General features: G+C 48.0%; 7 protein-coding genes across 11 annotated transcripts in view; 4 read left to right on the top strand and 3 right to left on the bottom strand.

Annotated features, from left to right (window-relative positions):
* Nucleotides 1-393: 393 nt before the first annotated feature.
* Nucleotides 394-1665, top strand: LOC131209716 (N(6)-adenine-specific methyltransferase METTL4). Its single transcript, XM_058202841.1, has 3 exons — nt 394-633; nt 711-1404; nt 1476-1665. Exons 1-3 carry the CDS (start codon nt 394-396, stop codon nt 1637-1639), a joined length of 1098 nt encoding a protein of 365 aa, XP_058058824.1. The 3' UTR covers nt 1640-1665.
* LOC131209717 (UDP-glucose 4-epimerase-like) lies at nt 1504-5488 on the bottom strand. Of its 2 annotated transcripts, none has more exons than XM_058202843.1 (4): nt 5380-5488; nt 2106-2931; nt 1845-2037; nt 1504-1771 (listed from the first exon to the last, which is right to left on the bottom strand). In XM_058202843.1, the coding sequence occupies exons 2-4, from the start codon at nt 2913-2915 to the stop codon at nt 1698-1700; spliced, it is 1077 nt and encodes a 358-aa protein (XP_058058826.1). In that variant the 5' UTR covers nt 2916-2931; nt 5380-5488; the 3' UTR covers nt 1504-1697. The 2 variants fall into 2 exon arrangements, with proteins under 2 accessions (XP_058058826.1, XP_058058825.1); XM_058202842.1 differs by having other exon boundaries at nt 5402-5487.
* A 1546-nt stretch (nt 5489-7034) lies between these two features.
* On the bottom strand, nt 7035-12417 carry LOC131208388 (store-operated calcium entry regulator STIMATE-like). The gene is made up of 6 exons (XM_058201123.1): nt 11937-12417; nt 11019-11163; nt 10749-10870; nt 9380-9567; nt 9185-9307; nt 7035-8485 (listed from the first exon to the last, which is right to left on the bottom strand). The coding sequence occupies exons 1-6, from the start codon at nt 12106-12108 to the stop codon at nt 8144-8146; spliced, it is 1092 nt and encodes a 363-aa protein (XP_058057106.1). The 5' UTR covers nt 12109-12417; the 3' UTR covers nt 7035-8143.
* A 5114-nt stretch (nt 12418-17531) lies between these two features.
* On the top strand, nt 17532-19122 carry LOC131211080 (cilia- and flagella-associated protein 53). Its single transcript, XM_058204432.1, has 5 exons — nt 17532-17579; nt 17652-17704; nt 17773-17949; nt 18015-18177; nt 18241-19122. Exons 1-5 carry the CDS (start codon nt 17532-17534, stop codon nt 19120-19122), a joined length of 1323 nt encoding a protein of 440 aa, XP_058060415.1.
* A 1698-nt stretch (nt 19123-20820) lies between these two features.
* LOC131211745 (peptidylprolyl isomerase domain and WD repeat-containing protein 1) lies at nt 20821-23439 on the top strand. Its single transcript, XM_058205338.1, has 7 exons — nt 20821-20995; nt 21072-21459; nt 21524-22163; nt 22232-22341; nt 22423-22541; nt 22761-23101; nt 23172-23439. The coding sequence occupies exons 1-7, from the start codon at nt 20821-20823 to the stop codon at nt 23313-23315; spliced, it is 1917 nt and encodes a 638-aa protein (XP_058061321.1). The 3' UTR covers nt 23316-23439.
* LOC131211746 (uncharacterized) lies at nt 22713-25130 on the bottom strand. Of its 3 annotated transcripts, none has more exons than XM_058205341.1 (5): nt 24445-25130; nt 23804-23873; nt 23589-23681; nt 23384-23522; nt 22713-23306 (listed from the first exon to the last, which is right to left on the bottom strand). In XM_058205341.1, exons 1-4 carry the CDS (start codon nt 24505-24507, stop codon nt 23425-23427), a joined length of 324 nt encoding a protein of 107 aa, XP_058061324.1. In that variant the 5' UTR covers nt 24508-25130; the 3' UTR covers nt 22713-23306; nt 23384-23424. The 3 variants fall into 3 exon arrangements, with proteins under 3 accessions (XP_058061324.1, XP_058061325.1, XP_058061323.1); XM_058205342.1 differs by having other exon boundaries at nt 22713-23522; nt 24445-24744; nt 24848-25130; XM_058205340.1 differs by having other exon boundaries at nt 22713-23522.
* Nucleotides 25131-26021: 891 nt separating this feature from the next.
* The window catches only part of LOC131209486 (uncharacterized), a 28137-nt gene continuing 26260 nt past the window's right edge, over nt 26022-27898 (top strand). Inside the window, exon 1 of one of the 2 annotated variants that reach the window (XM_058202565.1) lies at nt 26022-26109. The gene's annotated coding sequence lies outside the window, so the exon portion shown is untranslated. Of the gene's footprint in view, nt 26248-27898 lie in introns of both variants that reach the window. The other variant, XM_058202564.1, reaches the window with a different exon arrangement.

The raw sequence follows: 27898 nt of genomic DNA, 5'->3' as shown, positions 1-27898 counted from the left end.
AAAACGGAATTCAAATGTGCACGACACGTTTCGCTGATAGCTTGGTACACTTATCTTTTACACGTTTATCTTCCGATTAAAATGTAAAACACACAACAAGCGCACAAAATAAAACCCAAGCAACGCTTCACAGCCAAAGATAAATATTTTATTTCGCGTAGAACTTTGCGTAATCGCCGTGCGAAACCTTTTATTCGTTTTGATTAAGCTACTCGGCGACAAGGGCACCAACACACGCATAAATCCGCCCCGTTTGACGTTTGAAGTCACCGTTTCATCGATTTTCAGGGTTACATTACACGCTAGGCTTTGGTCGAGTAAACATTCGACGATCGGAAGCCTCGAACGTCAAAGCAGTTGGTAAACAAACAGTATCCGTAAAAAACAGCTGCGATGCCGGCGGCTTTTCGTGAAATAAACGAACGTTCAATTTTGTTGGACCATGCCAAAAGTATTGCGAACCTATACTGTGATAATTTCTACGATAAACATGTTAAGAGAGCCTGGTTAGCTTCCACCCTTTTCGATATTAATGTGCCTTACGATTGGCGTGAAGAAACGGAGAGTGAACCGCGCCCGAAGAAGCGAAAGCGCATTAAAATTGGTCCAAAATTGGTAGACATCACATTGAAGGTTGGTAATCAGCAAAAATCAAAATGTAATTCAATAACATCTTGCTGATCATGATCAACGTTTTTTTGCTACTTCAGCTATCCAAGAATCTTTCGGAAATAAAGAAAGACTTACAAGAAGTGTCTGATATCAGCGAATGGCGTAATAAATGCGCACTAGAGTTTGTAGACAATTTCAATTCACAAGCCGTTTACGATGCTGAGCGTTGCTTTAGCGGAAAGAACGATTCCGAGTTCACCGTCATCACGGAAATGGATGGCGAAGTCTACCTAGTGCCACCAAAGGTCAGATTTTTCAACGCACCCATCAGCAATTTCTGCCAACTCATCGGGGACAGTGAAAAATTTGATCTTATTGTATTGGATCCCCCCTGGTGGAATAAGTACATTCGTCGGGTGAAAATGTCGAACTCCTCGGCGGCCTATCAAATGTTGGCAAACGAGGATATTAAAGAGATCCCACTGGAACGTCACCTGCACGACGAAACGTTTGTACTCGTATGGTGTACGAACGCTGAGACCCACGTGAACGCCGTAAGCAATCAGTTTTTCCCCAAATGGGGACTCAAACTGGTGGCCGTTTGGTACTGGACAAAGATCACAAGAACAGCACATCCCGTCTGCAAGTTCAACGAGCTAAACAAAAAGCAACCCTACGAGCGGCTCTTCATCGGTCTGCCGGCCCATTCGACGAAGGCGGAAACGTTTCCCAAAGAACGATTCCTTTACAGTATTCCGTGTGCCCTTCACTCCCATAAGCCGCCGCTCTTTGGTAATAAAACTGCCCCCAGATAACGGTAAAACTTGCTGGTTTATTCACCAGTTCTTTGCTCTACGTTGTAGCTTTGTTCGAGACGTTAAAGTACGTTCCGAGAAACCCGAACTGTCTGGAGCTCTTCGCACGCAGCCTGCATACCGGGTGTACGTCTGTTGGGATGGAAGTGTTAAAACTGCAAAACAAGCGCATCTTTAGACTGGCCACGGAAGACGCCAAAGAAGGGGCGTGAGAGTGCATATAATAAATATGTCGATTTGCCACACCATGACAATTGGCAAGGTTTCCCTCTAATGGTGCCCATTTGCTTGCTCTGTTTTGTAACCGTTCGGGTTCATGGTTTGCCATCGCCAAAAGTCTTCGCCTACGGAAAGATGAGCAAGCTTATTATGCATCCGGTAATATGGCAAGCGTTATTCATCGGTACGTGTGCTTACACATCTCATCGACGGTATGGACCGCCTTCCATCCGAGCTCCGTTTCGGCCAGCGTAGCATTGGCAAACATTGACGATATGTCGCCGGCACGCCGTTCTTGGATAACGTATGGGATCTTTACGCTGTTCACCCGTTCAAAGGTTTTTATCAGCTCCATCACCGATATGCCTTTGCCGGTGCCGAGGTTGTACATCTAAAGTAGAACACGATACGATATGAGTTCGACCAAGTTTAGGATAAATGTATCGCTAACCTCCATACCTTTAAGCCAACGTGTTCTTGATCCAACTTATTCAGCGCAGCAACATGTCCGCTTGCCAGGTCCATCACGTGCACGTAATCCCGTACTCCCGTTCCGTCCGGGGTGTCGTAATCGTTACCGAAGATCGTGAGCACGTCCTTCTTCCCGATTGCCACCTGGGCAATGTACGGCATGAGGTTGGTGAACTGCTTCGTCGGGTCCTCGCCGATGCGTCCCGATTTGTGCGCTCCGACAGGGTTGAAGTAGCGCAGGGCAATGATGTTCCACTTCTGGTCCGCCCGTACCGCGTCCTTCAGCATCTCCTCGATGAAGTACTTTGTACGCCCGTAGACGTTCGTCACGTTGCCGGTTGGGTTTTCCTCCGTGATCGGTAGCCGTTCCGGTTCGCCGTAGACGGTGCACGAGCTAGAGAACACCATCTTGTAGATTCCGAGCCCATCCATCACCTCCAGCAGGTTGATCATGCCGATCATGTTGTTCTTGTAGTACAGCAGCGGATTGCTCATCGACTCACCGACCGCCTTCAGGGCAGCAAAGTGTATTACGGAGTCGATGCGATGGGCTTTGAAAATCCGTTCCACCGCTTCCTTGTCGAGCAGATCGCACCGATAGAAGTGAACCTTCCGGCCGGTGATCTCTTCGACGCGTTTTAGCGCCACGGACTCGTTCTTCGCCGAATTTACCGAATTGGTAAAATTATCCAGCGCCACCACACCGTAACCAGCTTCAAGCAGCGAAACGACTGTGTGGGAACCGATGTAACCTGCTCCACCGGTCACCAGAACCGTACCCTTCTGCTCACCCGTCATGTCGATGATGATCGTTCTGAAATAGTACAACGCAGTAGTTAGTGTGTGAGGTCTTTACAATAAAACAAAGTTTATAGAATAAATTGTTTCAGTAGTGTTCAGTAGCGTGTTCAGATTTCGATGGGTCAGAAAAGTCACAATTTTTCCCAACACGTCGTCGAGTTTAGAGATCACGTTGATAGAGTTTAACATTGACTTTGTTGCAGGTCATCAAGACCGTTCGGAGGTTGTAACTGCCCCCACGATAGTCCAATGTGCAGGAATTGCACAGACAAGTCGGAAACAACCGAACATGTGGTCTTCGAATGTCCCCGATATGCAGTCGAACGACTAGCATTAACTGATAGAAGTGGGAATGCCCTAAACCCGGACAACATGATCGCAGAAATGATCATAGACAAGGAAACATTCGGCAGAGTAAAAAGCTTTGCCCGAATAGTAATGATGAAACTAGGCCGAGAATGGTCATTGATAAGTCCACCAAGGGTAAGAATTAGCGCAAGGCTAAATAGATGAGGATGCTACATCAAGGGTCCTGATCACTCAGGTTCCCTAATGACTCGCTTGACTAGTTGAGAAAGTAGATTGAGAAACCACGCATCCAGTAGTGGGCAAGTCCTATACCGCACCATTCCCGTAGTAATGGCAAGAGCCGATAGCCGGGTGGTGCGGTGGGCTGTCCGGGAGGAAGTTTAGTCGGTAGAAGTCCGGCATGGTCTTGCGGTACCCGGAGCGAGTGGGGACCAGCCATCGTGGTGAGGAGCCTTCAGCTCCTCACACAACGAGAAACCGAAAGGTTTCGTCCCCAGAAAGGGGCGTTGGACGATTCTTCCTTCCTTAACAAAAAAAAAAAAAAAAAAAAAAAAAGGTTGTAACTGCCCCGGACAAGAAGAACAATCGCTTCACACCAGAGGACCAAAGAAGAAGAAGAAGGCCCCAGGCTTGTAGTTCCACCAAGAGAAACACAGCTGTTCATGTGACCAAGCATGGAGTCGACAAGATATGACCCTTAAACATCTTGAATATCGTAGATCATTTTGGAAATGAAAGATCATTGCCCTTCACTCCCATAAGCCAATACGACTATTGTAATCAAACAAACAACAAATTGACCGGCGGCTCCTGGCGCATAATCATGTAGACGGTTTACGTTCCAATCATTACGGTACATATCGAGAGCATGATAGAGGGAACAGCGAGAAACAGGTTTTTGGATAGCAATACTGACTGACGTAGCAACATCCTCTTGCCACTCCCAGAGTCCACTGAACCTGGTTGTTAATGAACTTGTTTCTCGGACTTTCTGACCACGGTGACACGCTTCGGTCGTTGCGTAAGATTGAATCTCTTCTTCGTCTGTCGCGTATATTGTATGGAATATTGGATGGATGGAAGAGGTCAGCCAGGGAAGATAAACGATAAACATATCTGAGAACCGAAGCAAAAGAGCCATCGTGGGGTCAAATTCCACGCCGGGCGCCGGAGACCCTCAGACGCAAAGTCAAGGTTAGCGGCGCCAGTGTCAGCTGTCCGCGTCATGCAATGCTCAAGGTAGCTAAACGGCATTCTCGCCGATTGCATGCCTCTAATGACCGATCAGTCCTTGCTTGGTTTACAATAAACGATCTCATCGTTTGTCTTCTCGCGCCAAACACGTAATCCCGCTGCGTAAGTTTTCTTTGTGTTGTAGCCCTTACTGCGAGGAGTATGCAAATGATCTATCGCCGAGATCAATCGTAACAATCTTTGGAGTGTGCGCTGCGTGGTCGGCTTTCGGGTGACATTTCGATCGAGTTGGAACCAAAATGATGCCGTCCACATCATCCGTAACAGGAACACGTTAGACCTCGCACCAGACACGTGATCTACTGTGACCATATTTTCATCCGGCAGTCTTTGGAAACGTAGTCCAGAGCAAAGGAACATCTCCTCAAGGTCACCGCCATTAAATGGGCGCCACGTAGGCGAAAGATCTGCAATCCACCGTTTTTATCCCTAGAACCTGACTCTATGCAAACCAACTTTTCCGCACAATTTCACGGCGCATATCATTTGCACGCGAAGAACGGCGAGGAATAAGACTGGAACAATCGGCCACAAACAGGTTGTTGACGGGAGTTCCGAGTGAGTAGCGCCCGTTTCAACGCTTCGCTGACCCGCTGCCGAAGAACCGTTATCGGACCTCAATTCGTGGGAGTTGGAAAAAAATTATGATGTTTGACACCGAATGTAGAAGATGGTGGATGCTTTGGTTCGTGCTTTAACACACCACAATGGTAGCACACTACTTTTCATTGTCCCGTTTGCCTCTCAGATCACGTTGGCTGTTCGTAATTGGTTATGTTGTACAGTGATTCACTGGACACTATCGAGTGGACGAATCGCGACACTCGCGACACGAAACAATCGATGCTCGATGTTGATAAAACCACAACCTTCTCTCGTTATGATCAAAGAAACGAACCGAAACTGCTATTACACCGTACCGTGGGTCGAATGGCGAAGTCCCGGACAGCGTCCCAGAATGGCGGTACCCGTCAGTCAGAGAGATTCACCTGGACGCACAACCGACGTGGCCGTTTGCTCAGCGAAGAATGAAGAAGACCCAACAGGTTTTCGAACCGCATGACGGCAACAACGGGGCAGCGGGGGCCTCTGGCCTCTGCAGAGCGCTCCAAACCCGCCTCGCGGACCCCTCAATCCAGGCAAGGTGCCGGTGTGTGAGTTCCGCGCGCACGCTTTCGCTATCGTACGCGCCGCGGATCGCGGTTCCAGCGTCAGAGCACTAAGCACGCAAAGTTGTCCCACTGACGCCGCGAATATGATGAGGCCCCACGTTGCGATCATTGCACGATCGCATCGAAAGATCCGGTCAGCAAGAGAAGGGATGAATGATGCATTTCCTATCCTCCTTGCATTACCCGTGCGATGATTCACTTCTCGTATCAAGAACTGTGTGAGGTAATTGTATAAAATCAAATTCCTTTTGTGCCACAAAATATTTGATAAAAAAGTTGCCAAAGGCAATGAGTGTTTAGTTTAATTGGGCGTGCTGAAGCAATAATGGCACAAAATGGCCTTCCGCCATTAGCGAAGGTTGCAAGCGATTTAAATTACAATCTAGAATCACGTTTTCAAAATAATCGATTTTCTACCCAAATGGGGTCGCTTCATGTAATGAATGGCACATTTAATATGGGTCTGCTTTTGAGGCAGTTAATTGCTTATCTTTTTTCCCAAATGGCCTCAAATGGGCAACCAAACATGGCCAGATTTTGTGCAATCCCGGGGCAAGACACAATCACATCCATTAATGCCAGACCTGACGCGAAAGTGGAGCGAACGCAGAAACCCGCAAAGGTCTCTTCATGTGACGCACATGTGTTAATATGTTGGGTCCCGATTTTTTTACTGGAAATTTGGTTTCGGAGTTTCGGGTGGAACTCGGCAGACACGTGGGAAACAGGCGATTGTTAGAACGAGACGAAAATGTTGGAGAATAATTTACGACGGTTTCTGCACAATCATTTACTTACTCCAATTCTTTCTCAATCACCGCCATGTTCGGCATCGTTATAGCAATTTCCCCGTTAATCGTCGCGTGGACCTGAACGGTGGCTTCCTCGGAACCCACATTATTCCACGGTTTATCGTGCTGTATACACTCACAATCTCGAATACTGCAAACCATTGCCCTTTTCCGTAAACACTTTGGAAGTTTACTGGAAACACGTTCGTTCTTCGCTTAGGTCGACGAGAGAATGAGCTTTTCATGGCTCGCAGCGGAGAATGTTTGCACAGCGCTGCAGTTAGGGCAAGTGAATGGAAAATCCTTTCACCTTTCACTTTAGGAAAATTATTCTTAATTCTCTCCGCGAGAGATGGTACGTGCTATTGCGCCTTTGACTCGCACGAGAGTCATAAAACTGGTTCTCGGTTCGGATCTGTTTTCGGACATTTTGGTTTTGGGAAAAGAATCCACACAGCACAAAGCGGAGAAAAATTAGGCTTCAATGTAAAGTTCAATTGTTTTCTTTATTTCTTCGCTCTTCTGTTTCCGCCGTGGTCTGGCCATGATTCGACCATAGTTTTTTTAATTCATTGTAAACATAGTAACCCAGACGCTATCCTTAAACAGTACTTGTTCGTGTATATTTATGTATAAAATAGAACAGCAGCAGTAGTAATAATAGCATGATTAACCGTAAAATCAATGTTCTGCCACCAACGATATAACCTAACCTTTTTGCGACTCTTACGTGTAGTTTCCACGTGCGTGGAAAGGCGAATAGTGGTGGTGTGTTGTTTCGTTGTTTCAATTTTATTTTACACATCGACCTCAATACATCTTACGCTTTTCGCTAAAAAATCCAATTCTCAACTTAACTATAGCACAAATACATTACTCATAGCATCTCACCGTCCCGCCATATAAGCGCGAAATAACAAGTAACAGTTCAAAATCATCAACGCCAATGTATTACACGGTGAGCGTTTCGGGCTCAAAACTTTTCTTGATATCTGTTAAATTTGGCGGCACCCAGAGCTGTGCCGCTGTGTTTTAGCATCCTAGAGCTCTTATCCGTTACGGGAATGGGTACATTTCGTTCTTCTGTGGGCTGGAACTGTAGGAATATGTTACGTCCGTCTAATATCATTTGCTTGATTTCTCCATTCGTACTGTTCGTAAACTTATTTTGACCGTTTGAACATTCTATTGGACCCATCGTATAAAACTGTCGCTCGCTTCGTGATTCCATCGCTTGATCCTCATACACTCTGGGTTCCGCGTTTATGTTTATATATTTATCACAAAACATTCTATTGTATCTTGCACCTCAAACTCCAGACAACGGTTGAAACCATTAGTAACCAAAACGGCCGGCCTATGTTCGGTAATGCTCTGTCCCAGTTTAACTTTAACAACCAACCGTATGAACAATCCCATTAAAACCACAAAGTACATCCACCGTTCGCCGTCGTTATGGTCGTCTTTGGACTTCGTGCTCGCCACACGACGCTGCTACCGTCAGACTATTGCTTCTCAGACTTAAGTTGTGTTTCGCAATTCGTGTGTGATTTTCGTGCCTCACAAAACGGCGGGAAAACTCTAAAACCGGACACGGACTGGAAAGGAGTTGGTGTGTGCGGGGTTTGGTGCTTTCCCCTGACCGTGATGCGTTGGTGACGTACCCCAGGTTTTCCCCAGGAATGGGATTAGATTGAGCTTAAATGTTAATTACACTGGTCCGCTGCTGAACTGTTTGCCTGCTCGAGGCCGGTGATGTCCGTGACGAGGTCAGTATGATTGCCGTATCCATATCGATGGGTGTTAGTAGCGACGACGAATTGCCACTGATCCCGGCCGGCAGCGACAGGTCCCCCAGGTTGTGGTTGTGCGGATGGTGCTGTGGATTGGGACCGTGCTGCTGCCGACCACCACCCGCAACCGATCTGTGGCCGTGGCCACCGTTGGGCGCTTTGAAGCTTAAAATTTCTTCATCGCCTGATAAAAGAGTATCAGATTCTGAGTCATTTGGTTTGGTTTTGTGTATCATTTTGTATTTTACCTGCAAAAAGATGGTTCATGTGAGAGCTCGGTTTTTACGTTTCGTGGGGAACAAGGTAGGACGATTCAAGCGAAATAGTATGCAAGCGGACGAGACGGGGACGAGAGTTGACACCCAACTAGTAACAAACGCACACGCACACACATCAGGTAGTTATTGTAAAGAAAAGAAATCCCTGTCCCTGTTATGGAATATTTAGTGAGCAAATACTAGCGGCAACGATACTTTTAGTAACATAATACGTTCTTTTGCGTTTGGTGGGAAAGGTAGTAAATTGGCTGGCCGCTGGATACTGTTCAGTTCAATTCTTCCTGCTACTTGCTACTCTGAGCGATAACGGCTTATCAACTAGCTAAGGCACTAACAAACACCCTTACTGAACCGAAACTGAAAGTTAAGGATATAAGCTGGCGAGTGGATCGGATCGAAAAACAAAACCGAGAATTTCAGACTCGTATTTCGGTACGATGCAACATCTGGTCTTCGTCTTCTGGTTAAGGACTCGAAGGAAAGTAAAAGTAAACAACTAAAAAATCAAAGCAAAAGCTTACGACCTACGAGCTACCACCCGTGGGATTGGCAACGAAGACGGATCTCGCTAGGAAGCCTCCTAACCCCGGTACGTTATTTGAACACGCGCAACAAAGAGAGAGATGGCATTTAAAGTTCGTTAGTTTTTTGCTGAAAATGACCCCTTACTTTTTGCAGTAAACTATGTTCGCGCCCGTGCGCGCCGTGGTGGCCGTGCGTGCTGGACGTGGTGTTCCGCTTTTTGCGCGTGTGCCGCATCAAGAAGTTGTCGGTCACCCAGAATATAAGTATCTGCAAATGGGATGGGAGAAAAGGTCAATTAGAGTCAGGCGAGTGGCGGTAGAATAGTTGTGTATAGTTTACATTTACGAAGAACGGTATGACCAACATCACCACCGCGAGCTCTATTCGCGGGTCCTTGAACGGCGACAAGACAAAGTTTTTCACGTTGTCCCAAACGTCGAACTGAATGATTAGGGTTGTTATAAGCTTAACGACCACCATCAGCCACACGTAGATGCACGTTTGGTAGAACCACGATTTTGGGGCCCCTGCAAAAAGCAAACAATACCTAGATGTAAATTTTATGTTTTTGGATTATCTCTACCTATTTGAGACTAAGGTAAATGGACTCAACGCATAATGTGAGATTTGAATTCCAACCATTCAGTGCCAAACGATAACGATGCATTATTAATTCAATACGATCGGTGGTGACGTTTTAGCTGTAGTCGGTTCAAAGTTCATCAGAACTGCATGTTGGGCTGATGCAAAATCATCTTATGAAACATTGGCGTTGAGAGCGTTGGCCGCTGTGCTGTCGTATGTTGTGGTGTTTAACTCACGTTGAAATACTGTGTACGTCAGCGCCGCTACTTCAGCTATCAGTGTTTATGGAGTGCTCTTATCACTTATCGTTCGGCTTCCAGCAGCGGTTCCGGTGCTCAAGATAAGCCGCTGCCTCTCTACTAAACTCTCTGCGCGGATGATAGTGTCGTTCAGGTGGAATCAGCCAATTCAACCTTCGCGCAGTAAAAAAACCCAAGCAATCACCACCCTCTCTCGGCAAGATTTAACCTCCCGATCGGGAAAATGTGAGCGATTCTTATTTAATCGTACTGCACCCGTGGTACGCGCCGTTACGAATATGGGTGTCGATCATGTACCGGAAATCGAAAGAAGATCAAACCAAATCGACAATGCATCGAGAGCCCGCTTTCGTGGCGGCGGGCAGGCTCGCGTAATCAAATGAAGCCCGGCTAACCGTGTCCACCGCGCTTACAGTGGGGCACCAGGGTAACTAATGTGTTACATACGCCGCTCTCTCTTTCTTTCCACGTGCGTCCACCTATTTCGTGTCCCGAGCAGCTTTCTATGTCATAATCCACACTTGTGCATACGATGAATCGCCAATGGCGAACCGCGAGACCGAGCTCGGAGACATTAGATGGAGAAAACGCATAAGAAACGGCCTTTTCGAGGGAGAGAGGGTAAATCACAGACCGTTCGTTGGGGGTGATCGAACACCCGGCGGAGATCGTCTGCCGGCGCTATTTGGTCACCGCGCGTGGCAACTGTTCCGACGTGCACTTTTTGGTATGGAAAATGAGTCTATTTTCTCTGTGTGTTTCTGTCTGCCACATTCGTCGGATCTTTCACTCTGTCTTCGTTCGATCGTGCAGGGTAAAGTAGCTTGTTTGTGACTGTTTTCGGCGGCTTTCGCTTTACTTACCGTATTCGCCAAAGTTGATGGCATCCCATTTTTTCTTGCGCGCTAAATACTGACAAGTTTTGATGCCGATGTAAATGATAAACAGACCGATTGTGGAGTCCAGCAGGAAATTGATGATATACCTGGTAGATGAAAGAGGGAAAAGGGACGGTAAAAAAGGGGAAAGAAAGCAATAAGTCAACCCAGAAGACGCCCTTCAGAAGGCGAGGATCGGGCGTCCTTCGTTGAAGGTTGCACGGTATTATAGCACAGAATGGCGACGGTACTTACCAGGTACAGGGATCGCCTTGGAACAGCGGGGCCAGGTAAACATTGGCCATGTGGATCACCAGAGCGCCGATGCCCTGCTTGCTGGTGTCGTACCACCATGTTTCCCACGAGCGCCGATTGTATTGTGGTTCGCAGAAACGTTTAGCTGAAAGTAAAAATAAAAAACGTAAGCCACCGTAGTTAGAAAAACGGAACGAGAAAAGTGTTTTAATTGCTTCCTTTTCGCTCGTCGCAGGAGGAAAATCGATCGCATTTCAAACAATACTCAACGAAGAGCTTTCTATTGCAACGGCTGTGTGTACCACCCAATGAGGATCGCCATTTATTTAGTTACAAATAAAGTTTTGCTGTCGAACTATTCGCTTCATTCGCCATTTTTAGTTTATGTTAGGTTTGTTTCTAGGAACCAGCACCTTTTGCATTCAAACTGTTCATAGCCTGCTGTTACTGCATAGGCTACTAAATTACCGGCAATCGTTTTTATCTCATTCACACTACGATCGTGTGCAATAAAGTAGCAATTGCAGCAACAACGCTCATAATTGGCCAAGCGTAATAATTCTCACGCAGCGGCGGTTGCCGTTAAAATTCTAGAACATTGCTCATTGGCTCTCGGGCGATGAATGCTGCCGATAATTTTAGCGATCCTCTGTAAGATCAAGTGAAGTGGTACAGCTCTTACGCAAAAGCGGTGTTTCGAGGGGTATACGCTACAGTAACTCATAAAAACGTTCCTCGAAAGAGGTCATCGATTGTTTCAGGAAGTCTGCTAATTAAATAATTTGACAAAACCATGCTGATTTAAGAGTTCATTAAAGTCCACACAGCAACTCGCACTCGCCGACGGACGTAACCCCGGTGCTTCCTGGAACAAAATCCAATTAGAGTGCACCTGAACGGCGATGGGAAGCTGCTTACCGATAAGACAGGTGAACGCAAGGCTGGCCAATATGCCCTGCAGGAACCAGCCGAACAAGTCGGTGAGGGCATCTTTGCTGCAGTGCAGCGTCTGCCATTCGGTGTTCCCTTCGGCCGCGAGGGCTGCATCAGGATCGACGGCATGTCCTAGCAGGACGGCGGACGTATTCATTGAAGTGGCGCTCTGCTCTGGACGACAGCCTTGTTTTTTCGGAAGTCACACTATTCTACGAAACTTGCCCTCGTCTTTATTCGATACAAATCTCCGATCCGAGGAACCCGACCTCAGGTACACCTTTGTATTCCGGAAGACACTGTTGGGCACGGATCATTCCCACTACACACCATGCACACGCACACAGGCCACTACAAATTTCACGCACCGAAGGCACTTCTTCACTTGATCACCGATCACCACCACCACCACCGCTGCTGAACGGCAATCGGCAGACAACCATTTGGGAACGCATAGGACTTTGCGATTGCCAACCTTTCCGTGCACCTTGAGACGGTTGCGAAACTCGGAACAACCGACGACGTCAGCACGGATTTCGACGTCTTTTTTGCGAACAAAGAACACACTTTGCGAGGCGCCCTAACAGGAATCGATGCAGTATCTGGCCATCACCCGCGGCGGGTTCAATTTTGGGTTGGTAATTTCGTGACGGAATGTCGCCAAAGCCACACTTTTCTTGATGTTTCACGAGATAAACCTGTAGAACGGAGGACGGTACGAAAACTGGATAACTGGTCAGTTTCAGAATTCACATCCTTAAGCACCCTTTTGCTGCGTTGCGTTGTGTCCTTTGTTACCTAGCGCTACGTGAAATGGTTGATTTGAGCAGGCCTGGGTCTCTGCATGATAATAATTTTCCGGATTTTTTGTCGATGCGCACAATGTGTGTCGCTACTTTTTATCGTTTGCGATGAAGCTCAGGGTGAAATTTATCGTTTCACTGTCAGTCGTCATCTTCACGAACAAACCCGATTCAACCAACGAAAATCCCGAACAACCGGACGCAGCCTATGAACTGGCTGCGTGCATTGGCAACGGTTTGCTGCATCGGCGCGCGTCGCCAATCGTAGCGCCACAGATTCAGACCAACTTGAAGTTGTTTTTTTTTTTTTTTTAATTTTTCCCGATGCGGGAAAACAACCTGTTTCTCCCCCCCGTGTGTATGTGTATACTGTCTGGCATACAGGGGGGCAGGAATGCGATGTATCATCGCATTTTATTCAAATAATATATATATACATAAATACATAAATAAAGCACATATTTACAAATAAATATACATTTAGTCACATTCGCAAGTCGCGGATGTAGTCGTGTAGACGGTTCCAGCTCCGCTACAAGGAGCTGTCAGTCGCTACTCCGCTCTTGCTTTGCACAGCCGGACAAGGAACGTACGGTAAACAAGTTAACAAACAACGTCATTAACCCCACGGTTAACGAGGTGTTTGTCGGATAAGTTGTGCAGAAGGCCAACTTATCTTATTGCTGCAGCAGCCGCCGCAGCAGCAGCCGCAGCCGCGGCCGCAGCCTCAGCCTCCAGTCGCTGTTCTTCTCGCCACGCCTGTTGAAGTTGCAGCGTTACGGCTCGGCAGGCTCGGGCAAAGCGCTGCCAGCACTCCGGGCTCCGCAGCATCTCGCTCGCCAGGTTATCCGGCGTGAAGGGGGTGCGGCCGTCGTCTGCCAGCATCTCCGCTCTCTCTCGCTGGAACCGCGGGCAGTAAAACATTGCGTGTTCCGCTGACTCCGCGGCACCAGGGCACCAGCTGCAGTCAGGGGATCGTGCGAACTTCTTTACGTGTAAGTACTCTCGGAAGAATCCGTGTCCCGAGAGCACTTGGGACATGTGGAAATCCACACGTCCATGTTTCCTGCTGACCCAGCACGTGATGTCCGGGATGACTCGGTACGTCCAGCGTTGATACCGGCTAGCGTCTGGTTTTAGCCCCGCCGCCGCCCACTGCTCTTGCCACTGGCTGATAGTGCGCAAACGCTCCCTTTTGCGCAGGGCCGTCGCGTCTGGTGGTGGATGGGTGTCCTCCGTTTGCTGCCCAATCGCTGGCCATCGTCGCCCGATGCAGCGTTCGTCCTCCTGCAGCAGCAGTACGATGGGCACCATGCTGGCGAGGGCCGTGGCCACACTGTAGGAAACACTGCGGAACGTGCTTGCCACCCCTTGCGCCAGCCTGCGCTGCACTCCATCCAGGAGTCGACAGTTGTTCTGTATCTCGAGGCCGGAACGCCGCTTCGCCCATAGCGGGGCTCCGTATCGGATCATTGACGTTACCGCACTCGCAATCAGCCTGCGTCTGTCACTCGTCGCTCCGGAACGATTAGGCATCAAGGCCCGAAGGACTCGCGTCACCTGGCTAGCCCGTTCTGCCACATACTCGATGTGCGGTCGCCAGCGCAGATGGTCGTGCAGCTGTATCCCTAGATACCGGATCGTCTGTTTCGATTGGCAGGCAACGCCGCCACCGACGTTGACGCTCGTGTGCTGCCGTCCCCCTTTGTGGCTGCTGATGACGAGGACCTCCGTTTTCTCTCGGGCAAGAGAGAGGGAGTTTATCTCCAGCCAGCTCTGCACTACCCGTACGGCGTCCTCGGCGGCCTCTCTGGCTTTCTCCACGTTGACAGCCCGCACGCTGAGCGCCAGGTCGTCCGCGAAGCCGACACTCCGCACACCCTCTGGAAGTGGCAGCGACAGGACACCGTCGTACATCACATTCCAGAGGGTCGGTCCAAGGATTGAGCCCTGCGGAACGCCTGCCGTGAGGTTGCGCGCCTTCAGCCCACGGTTGGTTCCATACAGCAGGGTACGACCGGTGAAGTAGCTGCCCAGCACACGCAGCAGCTCCGGGTGCACCTGTATCCGTTGGAGCGCAGCACCTATCGACGTCCAGTTGGCGCAGTTGAACGCGTTGCGCACGTCTAGCGACACTACCATGCAGATGCGTGGATCGGTACGGTTTGTGCGGCCGTGGCGCATCGCGTCGGCTCCCTCCTCGACGATCATCCGGGCAGCGTCTAGGGTGCATCGCTGTTTGCGGAAGCCGTACTGTGTCCGAGAGAGATGCGGTCCGTCGCTGTCATCCTCTAGCCGGTCGTTCAGTCTGGTGAGCAGGATGCGCTCATAGACCTTCCCCAGGACGTTGAGCATGCACAGCGGCCTATGCGACGACGCCAGCCCCGCTGGCTTCCCCGGCTTCGGGATCAGCACCAGTTTCTGCTGCTTCCACTCCTCTGGGAAGGAGCCTGTTTCAAGGAGCCGTCCGAATAGGCTGCAGAACACAGCAGGGTATGATCGCAGAGCAACGGTTGCGGCAGCGTTCGGGATGCCGTCGGGTCCAGGGGCCTTTCGGGGGCTGAGGCTGCTGGCAATGGCCATCAGCTCTTCCTCCGTTACCCCGCGGATCGCCCCAGTAGCAGTCTCTGGTCGCGTTGTATCGGGCCAGTCCATCGGTGGCTGTTGTGGGAACAGCTCGTCCACGATGCGTCCCAGCACTTCGTAGTCGTCCTCTTGGCGCAGGCGTCCGCCTGTGAGCCAGCCCACCGCTGTTCGGTAGGCGTTGCCCCAAGGGTCGTCCTCGACCGAATCCGCGAGTTCCCGGGCGCAACGCCGCTTGCTCTCCCGGATGGCGCTACCAAGCATGCGCTTCGTCTGCTTGTATTCGACGGCCCGGTAAGCACGATCGCTGGCGTCCCTCGTTTTTTGCAGGCGTCGTCGGGCGAGTCCACAGATGGTGCGCTTCTCAGCGATCTCCGACGTCCACCAGTAGACGTGGCGCCTATTCTGCCTCGGTCCTTGGGCACTGCGCGGCATGGTCTCATCACAGGCTCTCTCCAGCAGTCTCGTGACGGCGGCCACCGATGGTTCGACTTCGCCGAAGTTCAGTGCTCGCAGCGAGATCGCGAACACCTCCGGGTCGAACAGGTGCATCCTCCACCGGCGAGTGCAGTGCCGTGGTGTTGGCTGCGGTGCGGTTCGAGGGTGCGGGTCCCCGACGGTGTACATGATGGGCGAGTGGTCCGACATCAGTTCATCGTCCTCTATCACCTGCCAGTCGCCCGAGCCTGCGATGGCTGGGGTGGCGAATGCGACGTCGATCACCGATGGGCGTGCCACTGAGTTGCCTCGGAAGGTGGGCTCTTCTCCACGGTTGAGCAGAACGAGCCCTAGCTGTTCCATGGTCGCGAGGAGCTCTTCTCCCCTGGCGTTGGTCCTGGGACTGCCCCACTCGACGGCGGCAGCGTTAAAGTCTCCTCCTACGACGACACGAGGGTGACTTTGCACTGCTAGGGCCAGCGCTTCCAGGTACCGCCTGAACGTCTCGATGTCCCACCGTGGAGGGGCGTAGCAGCTGGCGTACACTATGCCCCTGATCTCGGCAACAACAAGTCCCTCGGTGTTGCTGCAGAGTGGCTGTATGGGGTACCGGCCGCTGGAGTGGACTTGAAGTTGTAGTGGTGCCAGCATAGTATGGGTGCCGGCAGTAAACGGTTTTTTCGGTAACGGTTTTTCATTAACCGTCGTACAGCGCGTTTGCTATAGAACCCTGAGAACAAGCGAACGAAGCGAAGCTTATTTGGAAATCAATTGAATTGAATTATTGTGAGCTAATAGTAGAAATAATAGATAATAGTAGAAATAAATAATAGAAATAGAAATAGAAATAGAAATAATAGAAATCTCTGGCAGACACAGTGAATGTGTGCTAGTGTTCGCGGAATCGGAAGATCGAACTGTGAAGCTGCGCAATTGTGCAATTGTGTAATTTTCGCCAATTGTACAAAAGGTGTCGCAAAGAAAACGAAACCCTTCTGGAATTCCTTGGCCGGTACAAATACGTCAAGCCTTCCGGAGAAGAACGAAAGATGAAACGAATTCTTCATGATCGTGCCTACACACGGAAAAAAAAGAAGAAAGAGCTCAGGTACATAAAATAGTACATCATTTGTAGGATTATTAAGTTATCTTATTCTGGTCCTTTTAGAAAGCCATTGCAGCGATAGAAAAAGCGATAGAGCAATTGCAGCGATAGAGGGCTAGTAGAACCACTAAATCGAAAAAAGACAAAAAAAAAACAAAAACAGAAATAGACACAAAACAAGAAAAGTGCTTCATCAGGCGAGTGATGAGGCACATTGTACAACGAAAATTTATAACTGAACATTGTGTATGGACGTTACGTCGTGGAGACAAAAAAATATGCCTACAAAATTTTGACGCCTGTTGGCAATGTTTATATTTAGTGTTTCAGAATAATTTTAAGGTAACGTGTACATATAATGATTTTTTAGTAAATTTAAGATCTTTTTTCAAAAGTGCCTACGAGCCGAAATAAAATAAAATAATAATTTCTTAAATTAAAAAAATTCTTTCATCACTTGGAGTGTTTTTTTATATCAATATTCCGAACACGAACCGTGAAAACTGGCGTAAACTTATAATGTCAAAAACATTTCGTCATAGTAACCGTTGTATAAACAATTTGGAACTTCGGCATAGTTTGCGCAAATCACGGAGCAGCTTTCGGAGCGGAGTAATCGTATCTGTTGCCGAGAAAAGCATGTCTTTCGACATGCTGTTTTACCCGGAGATTAGCATACAGAATGAGCTGAAAAAGTTGGTAAGAAACTGCCTTCGTCGGTGCCCATGACACTGGTTAAAAAGAAACGTTCGTCTCACCCATTCCGAACAGATGGCCCTGTCCGACCAGGCATACGATTATCAGCTGGAGCAGAAACGGAAAAGGTACATGTTTATCGAGTAAATTGTTTTTGATTGCGATTGATTCTAAGGCTTCCATGTACGTACCACAGATTGCAGGCTTTGCTTCAGGCAGAGGAAGAACAGCTGGACCAGGAAATAATGCAGAAACTCGGGCAAGAAGAAGAAACTCGGCTAAGAGAGAAACAAAACGCCTTGCTAGTCGCGAAACAGGACCACGAACGGCAACGGGCAGAGTTTGTGAAGAACAAAATGATTCAACTTCAGCTGTGGGTTTGGCCGTCTTTTATTGCCTTCCCACAGACACTGGTTATCCGTCCACATTTTTCAACAGGAACAACTGCGACGAAATCAGATCGCTTCTTCAGCAGCAATACCACGAGGAGTCGAAAAAGTGCCAGCTAGCGCAAATAGAAGATAAGATGAAACTGAAACAGGCCAAAATGGACGAGGAACGCATGTGGACGGATGTGCACATACGAAAATACAAGAACGATGTACGCGCGAACTTTTTTACGATGCACTCAGTGCGTTGACGACTAACGGTTGTGTACTTTTAGCTCGAACAAGAACTATCCAAGAAGCGGGAGCGCAAGCTGATGGAACAAAAGACTTTGCAGGACATTAAGGTGCAGATTAACGACAAAGTCTTGCAAGCGGAACAGGAGAAAGTGAACCTGCAGAGGGTGGTGTGCGCGGCGCTACCGTTTCCGGATCATGATCCGAAGTTGAAAACCATAGGCAAAGCGGAGTTGGCCGAAAAGCTGCGTGAGCAGATCACTTTCCGGAAGGAGCTACAACGCAAGCAAAACGATCAGGATCGGCAGGTCATACGCATACTGAACGAAACCATGGCCCGCGAGCTGGAGCAAGAGAAGATTGCGCTCAAAACGGAAGAAGAAGTATTGCGAAAGCAAAAGGACCAATTTTATCAGTACTCCAAAGATGTCCATCGGCAGCGTTTGGTGGAGGAAGGAAAGCTAGAGAAACTGATCAAGGATACACACGAAAAGTTCGATCGAGAAAGCGTGGAAAAATGCGTTCGCGACAAGCAGAAACGGCTGCAGCTGGCGTCGTTAACATACGAGGGTCAGCGAAATCAGATCGCGGAGATGGAAGCCCGAAGGGTGCGGGAGCGAGATGAGCGTCAACAGGAAGCGCTCCGGGAGCGCGAATTTCAGGAAAAGAACCGTCAAGAAGCAGAGCTTGCCGACTGTCGGATACAGACAGCGGTGCACCAGTACCGCGACTCGCTTAAGGAGCAAATCAAATCGGCCAACCTAGAACGGGAGCGTTCCAAGCGTGCCAACCAGATGGAGACGAACCGCATGATCGAACGAAGCCTTAACGAGTTAAACTTTGTGCAAAGCTACGTGAAGGGCTCGTTTGAGGCCCACTTCAAAAAGCACCCGAACGTGTCGCTAATGAAAAGAAAATACTAGGACAACGTACAGCAACGATAGATAATCCAATTCTATGGCCGAAGTCATGCATTTCCAAAACATAAATTTCTCTTTCTATGCTAAATTTGATAGCGCAATTGAGTGAATAAATCGTATTTTTCATTGCCATTTTGCGAAATCGGTTTGATGATTACTTAAATGTGTATCTGCCAAATCGAATGCAAACAAAGTACCATATAACATCGTCCCGTGTATAACATCGGACCTTGTATAACGTCGGACCGGGGAAACATTTTACCGTGGCAGTGTTTTCAAATTTTCGAATCATGACGACTTTGAAAAAGAGAGCAAAATGAACCGTTTTTTCCATTATAAAGCTGGGTTAAAGTGCGAATCATCCCATATCATTTCAATCCCATTTCTATCAATACGAAGTCTTATTTTAAGCAGTTTTTTTATACATGTTATTACTTTGTTTATACCTAGTTGTCTACAATTTTATACAGCCAATACCAATTTCGGAATTTACCTAGCCGCACATGTGCAAGAACACAAGTTAGACATCTTAAGCGAATTACTATTGGCTATGCATCAGGATAAGGCTTGCAGTAATCATGCTCCGAGCATGCTATGAATGTACTATAATTGTGTTCATAGAAAATGATCAAACGTAGATCTTTTGTATCATCGTCATCGGAGGTACCGGCCCAATAGTCACTAGTTGGAAGTGGAATCTCTTCAAAACAATCCGGAGAAACTCTAGCCGAAGCTGTATCCGAATGCGACTGCTCGGAATCCAGAATGTATTCTTCTGGACACGCAGGTAAACTATCAGTTTCGTCTGAAACAGCTTCGTCGCAACCTTTTAGGAGCCCAGCTTTAATACGTTCGCTAGTAGGCCCCGTACGGACATATTTATGTTCCAGTGTGTTTGTGCATTTAGCGGCCGCTTCAGGGATACCGGAAAAAGACTAGAAAGAAAAACAATTGGTTTTCATCGCGGTATATACAGCAAATCTGATATTACCTTCTGGTCAACGCGTTTCCAAAAGCACAAATTTTGCCTTTTGATGAACCCACGCACCCATCCATCACTGGCACTAAAACTATCAATATTCATATTTCTGGCGATCTGTCGTGCCTTTTCTCTAATGCGAATTCTGTTAACCGGAACTTTAGAGTTAAAAGCTTCTTTAACATACGTTGCTACGGCCTGCTCCAAATCGGGGTTTAACACAGCTCTGTGCCTATAGGACGCTGTTTTAAGTGTGCTTGGCATATTTTTGGTGACTTTCAACAACTTTTCCCTGCTTCTAAAAACACAACGTACTGTACTGTGCGGATAATTTAATTCCTTAGCAACCGAACAAGCCTTTTGCCCCGCGTTGATTTTTTCTATCATTAATAGCTTTTGGCATAAAGGCACCTTACGACGACTTTTTGGCCCCTTTTTCTGTTGATTCGTGCCAGATGATTCGTGATTCGTTTGTTTTAACTCCATATCTTATAAATTCCGAACAAATTCCGTGAAACGTAATCAAAACAAGATCGGATTTTCAAGAATTTCGTTGCATGACTTTGACAGTCCTAAACTGTCCCTTGCAGCAAAATCCGCCTTTTCGCTGGTTGGTTGTCAATTCAATCGTTTGTTTACTTCGTTTGTTTCTCGCAGTTTCGTGCTTTGTTGATCTCGGAATTTGTGTGATTGGCTTCGACTGAAGATTGTTGGGCGTAAAAATGAGTGAAAAAGGGCGTCGCAAACGCAGTTCCAGCGTAGAGCAGCTGGACGAGCAAAGCGGTTCACCGAAGGAAAAAGATGCCGTCGACGAAACACCGAAGGACGGCGACGGCGACGGCGACGAGTGGATTGGGCCACTTCCTTCGGCCGCCGCACAACCGAAGAAAAGGAAAGGTATGGCCGAATGGGGTTATTAAGCGGTGTAAAACAGCAATTTGGCAAACGTTTCGTTTACCTTCACTAATTTTAGTACTGGAGTTTGAGAAGCTGTACGTTGAGAACTTGCCCGATGCAGAGTGTTACGAGAAGTCGTTCATGCACCGAGACACCATCACGCATTTGGTCGCCACGAAGACCGAATTTATTGTTACCGTGAGCCAGGATGGACACGTAAAGTTTTGGAAGAAGATGGAACTGGGCATCGAATTCGTGAAACACTTCCGCAGCCACCTGGCACCGATCGTTTGTTTGGCGGTTAATAGTAGTGGCACCTACCTCTGCACGGCGTCCGTCGACAAAAGCATTAAAATATTCGATGTGGTCAATTTCGATATGATCAACATGTTGCAGTTTGACTACGTGCCGTACCGTGTCGAGTGGGTCCACGGTATGGGTGATGTTATAAGCTACTTGGCCGTGTAAGTATCTCTGGCAGGGTTCGCTACGAGGATGCATGTTTTAATTACCTTCTCTCACGTACAGTGCTGACCAGGACACACCCACCATTCGGATCTACGATGGCAAAGGAACAAACACTGCGCTGCACACCCTTGATAAACTGCACACAAAACCGGTCGTAATGTTGCGTTATAACCCAACCTTTGAGGTGACCGTTTCCATTGACAAAGCCGGCATTCTGGAGTACTGGTACGGGCCGCGGCACGACTTTAAATTTCCCACCAAACTGGTGCACTTTGAGTCGAAGCTCGACACCAGCCTGTACGAGTTTGCGAAGAATAAAACGATCGTCACTTCGCTTAGTTTCGGTGCGGACGGTAAGAAATTTGCAACCATTTCCACGGATCGGCAAGTGCGCGTGTTCGGCTTTCTGAGTGGCAAACTGCTCCGCGTGTACGACGAAAGCCTAGCGCGCTACAGCGAAAGTCAGCAGTTGTCGCAAACCCTTTCAAACATGGAGTTTGGCCGGCGAATGGCGAACGAGCGCGATCTGGAAAAATCGGACGCGTTTGCGCATACCAACGTCGCGTTCGATTGCAGTGGCCACTTCATTATGTACCCCACGATGTTGGGTGTCAAGCTGGTCAACATTGAGACGAACCGTTGTGCGAAGATTATCGGAAAGAATGATAACTTGCGGCCCTTGAATTTGGCACTGTTTCAGGTAAGTGTCACGAGACAGTAAGAGAGAAAGAGAAAAGTTTGTCCATTCTTCTGATTTTTTAATTGCAGGGAAAGATAAAGCTTTCGAAAGCGGCCAACACCATCGAACAAGAAGCTTCGGATAACAAGTCGTCCGCAACGATACCCAATGATCCGACACTGTTCTGCACCGCGTACAAGTAAATTGATTGAAATGATTACGATTTTGCAATCTAACTCGAATGTAACCGAATGGCTCGATTGAATTTGTTTTGTTACAGAAAACAACGGTTCTATCTGTACACCCGACGGCTGCCGTCCGATTTGCAAGATATCGATCGTGACGTGTTCAACGAAAAGCCTTCGAAGGAGGACATCATCTCCGTCACGGAAGGACAAGGTAGGTTTGCGGTGTGCAGCAGCTTCTGCTGATCTCAGTTCGTTTCAATGAGCCTCTCTCTGTAATATTTCTTTGCACTGCTCGAAAACTAGGAGAAGGTAAACGGTCTTGCGATCTCTAGCTTATGTAGAACAATCAAAAGAAAAGATTAGAAAGCGTGAAAAAGTTTATTGTGAGCAAAAAGTATTCACATTCGAATCCTTTCTTCCATTCGTCCAGGCGTTCAAAAGATCTACGACAATGCCGTGCTACATACCACGATGGGTGACGTACATCTGCGGCTCTTTGGCAAGGAGTGTCCGAAAACGGTGGAGAACTTTTGTGTTCACAGCAAGAACGGCTACTACAACGGTCATCTGTTTCATCGTGTCATCAAGGGATTTATGATACAAACCGGTGATCCGACCGGTACCGGTACCGGTGGCCAGTCGATCTGGGGTGGTGAGTTTAAGGATGAGTTTTGCTCGACGCTCAAACACGACCGACCGTACACCGTGAGCATGGCAAATGCGGGTCCAAACACGAATGGCAGTCAGTTCTTCATCACCGTTTTACCAACGGTAGGTAATCCGCCGGATGGTTCCGCTCAATCTATCGCACAATTAAAATGTATGTTGTCTTGCTTTGCAGCCCTGGCTGGATAACAAACATACCGTGTTTGGCCGCGTGCACAAAGGCATGGAGGTGGTCCAGAACATTTGTAACGCAAAAACGAATCCGAAAACCGATAAACCTTACGACGAAATTCGTATCATTTCCATCAACCTATCGTAAGTGGATGCGAGGTACGTCACGTGTGAGCTTGGACCGGAATCGAAAAGAGGTAACGATCGTAGGCTTACTTTTTATTCCTAATGGTCTTAAGTTTTGGTAAATAAAAGTCCTAAGTCTGGGAGGTTGCCGTATACGGTGGAGGCTTCTGGAACTGTTCCGGTGATTTTATCACATCGTCGTACTTCGGTGGTGGCGGTGGTTCAATGTCTGTGAATAAGGGAAATAGGAAAACAAAAATTAATTTCTCACTTTCCTCGATAAGGGGACACGTACATTCTGGCGGTTGATTGCTTTCGGGCGTCGGCGGTGCCGGCGTTCGACGGTCTCCTTGATAAATGGTAAAGACTGTAAAACGTTGTGGCGTCTCTGCAAGAATATGTGATTTTAACAATCAGTTCAACTAATTTCGAACATTTTTCACAATTTAAGTTTAAGAGCACAAGTCTAGAAATTTTTAGCTTCTCACTAAAAACGAGACTACTACTTACGGGTTGAGCCAGTTGGGGCGGTTGATCGTATTGGTCGGTTGACATGCAGGCCAAAGTAGTATATCCTTCGCTGAAAGCATGAAAATTACCAAAAGTTGTATATTATGTTTATAACACAAGGATGTAACAAAGCTTTTGGCAAGAGTTTGATTAAAATTAGGCAATTTGTAACAGAACGGTGCTGGGTGGTGAAATGGTTCTAATGGTGCGTCAGTTCAAGATGGCTCTAGAAGATTACCTTCAGTGCATAAGATTGAGTCCATTCGCTTGGCAAACGCCCTCTTCTAGTGAGTAATAGTTCTTGGTTTTACTCCGAAGCTCAAAACAATGGCATTTATCTTAGAGGAGATAACCAATCGTGATTGTACATTTTTATTCAACGCGCCAGTCCTCGATAAGTGAGTTAAATTGCTTTGACTTTTCCACAGCCCAAGCTACAATATGTTTCATTACTCTTCGATGATATTTTTATTTGAATTTATTACTATGGACGCGCATGCAAAAAGTATCGGCCAATAACTGGCAGGTTTAGAGTTTATCGAGCCAAATGGATGGAAACATGGAAACGCAGTCAGACTTTTTGCTAATCAATTACCAATGCCGGGGATGGTCGGTACTTCCCGGGGGCGGTGAAAACTTACCAGCACGACAAAGAATAACATCACCACGAGAAACATCCACAGCAGGTGAAATACCCACGACATGGCACCGCTCTGGCTCTCTGGTGTTTCCGGTAACGGGTCGAATCAAGCGCCAGTAGATGGTGCGTGGAGTCTGCTTTTTATGACGATGACAAACGATGCTAATTGCCTATTCACTAAGAGTTTGTCTGGTTTACTGCATCGCGTTTGTTTTTCAATTTCAAAAAAATGTTGCCGTTTTATTGTTCGACTCGTTTTTACAATCGCACATTCGCACTCATATCGCCGCACGGTTGGATCCTGTGAAAGGCCACGTGATGGAAATAACGATGCGCAGTGATTTCGACGAGCAGTTGGGCCACTTTTTCTCGTGCTTACTACTTTATTTTGCTAGAGTGCTTACGTTTCGTAACGGAAGGCATACTCGTACTATTTCACCATAATGTCCCACTAGCAGTCCTTGGCTTTTAACGGAAACCTCCACAATAGAGCCGCACAATTGAAACGATTTAGTTTGGAGCCTAAATGCAGCTCCCCCTTGGTTCACCTATTAAGCGCATCTGCACACACTTTTAGCAACGTTGCGACTAAGCCGACACACTGTGGCCACTTATTTCGCTCCGCCCGGACCCGATTGGCGGGCAGGTTGTTGATCGATCGAACACATCCACTTCGACTGCCAATCGAGGAAGCTCGGAACTACTAGGAGCGACGAAAAAAAATGGGGTCTTATCGGCTTCGAACGACGCAAGTTCTCGTGCAGAAAGCTAGATAAAGCAAATGTCCCACATGCCGGGGCGCCTGGATTGGCAGTGTCCAACGAAGCTGATACATTTTCGGTTACTTCCACGTTCATTGCGCGATATGATAAGAGCCATCGATTGAAGTTGTTCGTGGGGCCATACGTCGCCATTGGCCCGACTGTTGGGGAGAAACCACCCGGTTGACAAACGGAAGAGCATCTAAAACAACTGTATCTTGTTTGAAGTACCCAGGATCATTGGCAGCTCCCGAGGGTGGTTACGTTAACTCTCTAAGTTGCAGGCGGATTTCGAACGGTCTTGGTACTTGAGATAGTGACCTACGTGTCACAAGCGATGGTTACGAACGATGAGAGTGATACCGTAAGTTGCTTGATATGGCAAAACATTCCGTTCTTTCCGTTTGCATTATCTATTTTGTTTGTGAAAAAATTAAACAAAAAGAAAACCTTGTAAAATGCCATAGAGCGCATGCGAACACGCCGATAACGATTCGAAACAATAAACAAATTTATTGTAGTAATTTCTTTTATCTCTATACCTTTTTCGTATTCCTACGTCCAGATTCCGTTTTGTGCATTATGATCAACAGATAAAAACTCCGAGTGCATTGTAACGAATCGCGAAACAATCGGTTCCCATTGGTGCCGCCGATCGCGGTTTGCGCGCGGAAAACGATCAACAGAACCAACGCGAAACGCCGGCAGGCTCTTGCGGTCCGTGTGTGCGTGAACGGACGGTTGTAACCCTTAAACGCAACCCGATGATGGGGCCAGATTGCCGCGAGCGAGTCAATAGCGCCGCGCGCCGCTCGCAGTCGAATCGGAGCTCGGAAAGTACGCAGGTCGTTCGCGCCGTACAACGTTTCTCGTCTGGCGTTTTGTGGATGTGCCGGCTCCTGAAAGTAAGCAAAGCACCCCCAAGGGGCCTATTGTTTCTTTGCCGAGTTGGCTCGTGATTAGCATCGCGTGAACCGCGTGACCGAAAAGTGTGTTTGTCGAGTTGTCGAGGCGGCCACGCAAAAAGACCGCGCGCTAAACAGGTGACAAACGAAGTGTTTATGGCTGTGCTGTGCTCGGAGTGCTGATTGTTGTTATCTCACTGTGCGTGCGAGCGTGTACGTGACCGATCCGAATTGTTTCGTGCTCGTGTGTCACGAGAGCTGATCGAAGCCGGTGCGCGGTCTTCCGGGAGTGAAGGACTGTTTGTTTCTGTTGTCATCGTATGATACCCCAATCTTCCCGGTTCCTCTTTCTCCTTCTTTCGCATGGAGCGCGCTGTCGCATGATCGAACATTTTTCGCATTTTCTGTTCATGTCGCGCTTTCAGCACCATTTTGTTCGTCTCACGCAACGCACTTTTCGCGTTGTTTCGTTCGACCGTGTGCGTTGCGCCTCCGATGATGATAACTCGCACAGCCGCCGCCGTGCACACCAGCGCAGCGGGAAGGTTGTGTTGGGCTCGGTTTCAGTTCTCGATCCCGTGATCCGGACCGCGGTGTGATGCGCTGAAATGTGAGGAAGATAAATAAGGGAAAAAAACGGGGAACATTCGTCGGCGCCACTTATCTTCCCGGCGAGGTTCCCGATGGCCGCGAGCAAAGAGAAAGCGGTCGACAGGGTGGTGGTGTCTTTGCATTCACAGGAGTGCGTCTCTTTGTGGTGGCGGCCGTAAAAGGGTGTCCCAAAATTTCGCTATCAGCCTGTAGGTGTGTGCGTGATCGGAGCAGGTAGCGCGATAGCGAACGCAGCGAAAGAAGAAGCGCCAGAGAGAGCGAAGGGCCTATACGTGAGACAATGTTGTTGGTGAAAAAAAAAAACAGAAGGTGGTTTGTTGACGATAAATAGGTTGAAGAATTGGAATACGTGTCCTTCGGACGGACATAAATCCGTCGCTTTTGGTGGCGAACGATCGCACGATTCGTCACCCGCCAGCGAGTGAGGATGAGTGATCGTTTGTCACATTTGCGGTTTTTCCAGCATTTCTCAGATTTACGCTAAGACGAGCGGCCTTCGCACCGTTGCTTGGCCGCCCTCTCCCGATAGCTGAGCTTAATTGCATCACTATCACGTGGGTTGTAAAGTAGAGAAGCTAACAACGCTAACTATGGGAAGCTTCTTTCAAATTTTTTTATTTTTATTGCCATCACTTTATGTTCTTTTAAGAAAATATTCTGTTGAGGATTAATTCAAAAGGCTAGCAAATGTTAAATATTGACCAAGGAAGTAGAGTTCTTGTCTAAAACAAATAAATACTTATTCAAGTCCCATCGCAAGAGGTCTAAATGCGTGAGTGTTTTTGCGCACAGAATTGACATCAACAGTGAGTTTTTAGCACTTAACTTCATCGCTTATTGACCCACTCGGGGTAGATTTCAAAGCAATTTCTCGTAATGTGATCGGTCGCAGCATCGCACGCAATCACTGATATTTACCGTTCTATTGCTCGAGCGATGAACTAATTTTACACGTCGAGGCGTTCGGCCTCTGAGACCTGTTCACCCATGTGCCCCGCCCGGCCCCCAACAAGGAAGGTGGTGGTGGTGTGGGGCGACGATCAGCTGCTACAGGTGGTAAGAAAATGCACCCGAGCGATCGCCACGCGTTACTCATCGCAACTATTATGGGCAGAGCAACGTGCGCGAGCCAACAACTTTGCGATCGATTAGCACGCACAGCTGATCGGCGATCGAA

Source organism: Anopheles bellator, chromosome 2, assembly GCF_943735745.2.
Source record: "Anopheles bellator chromosome 2, idAnoBellAS_SP24_06.2, whole genome shotgun sequence".
Taxonomy (NCBI): domain Eukaryota; kingdom Metazoa; phylum Arthropoda; class Insecta; order Diptera; family Culicidae; genus Anopheles; species Anopheles bellator.
Note: the sequence above shows the minus strand (reverse complement) of the source record. Positions and strands in the feature narration are given on the sequence as shown.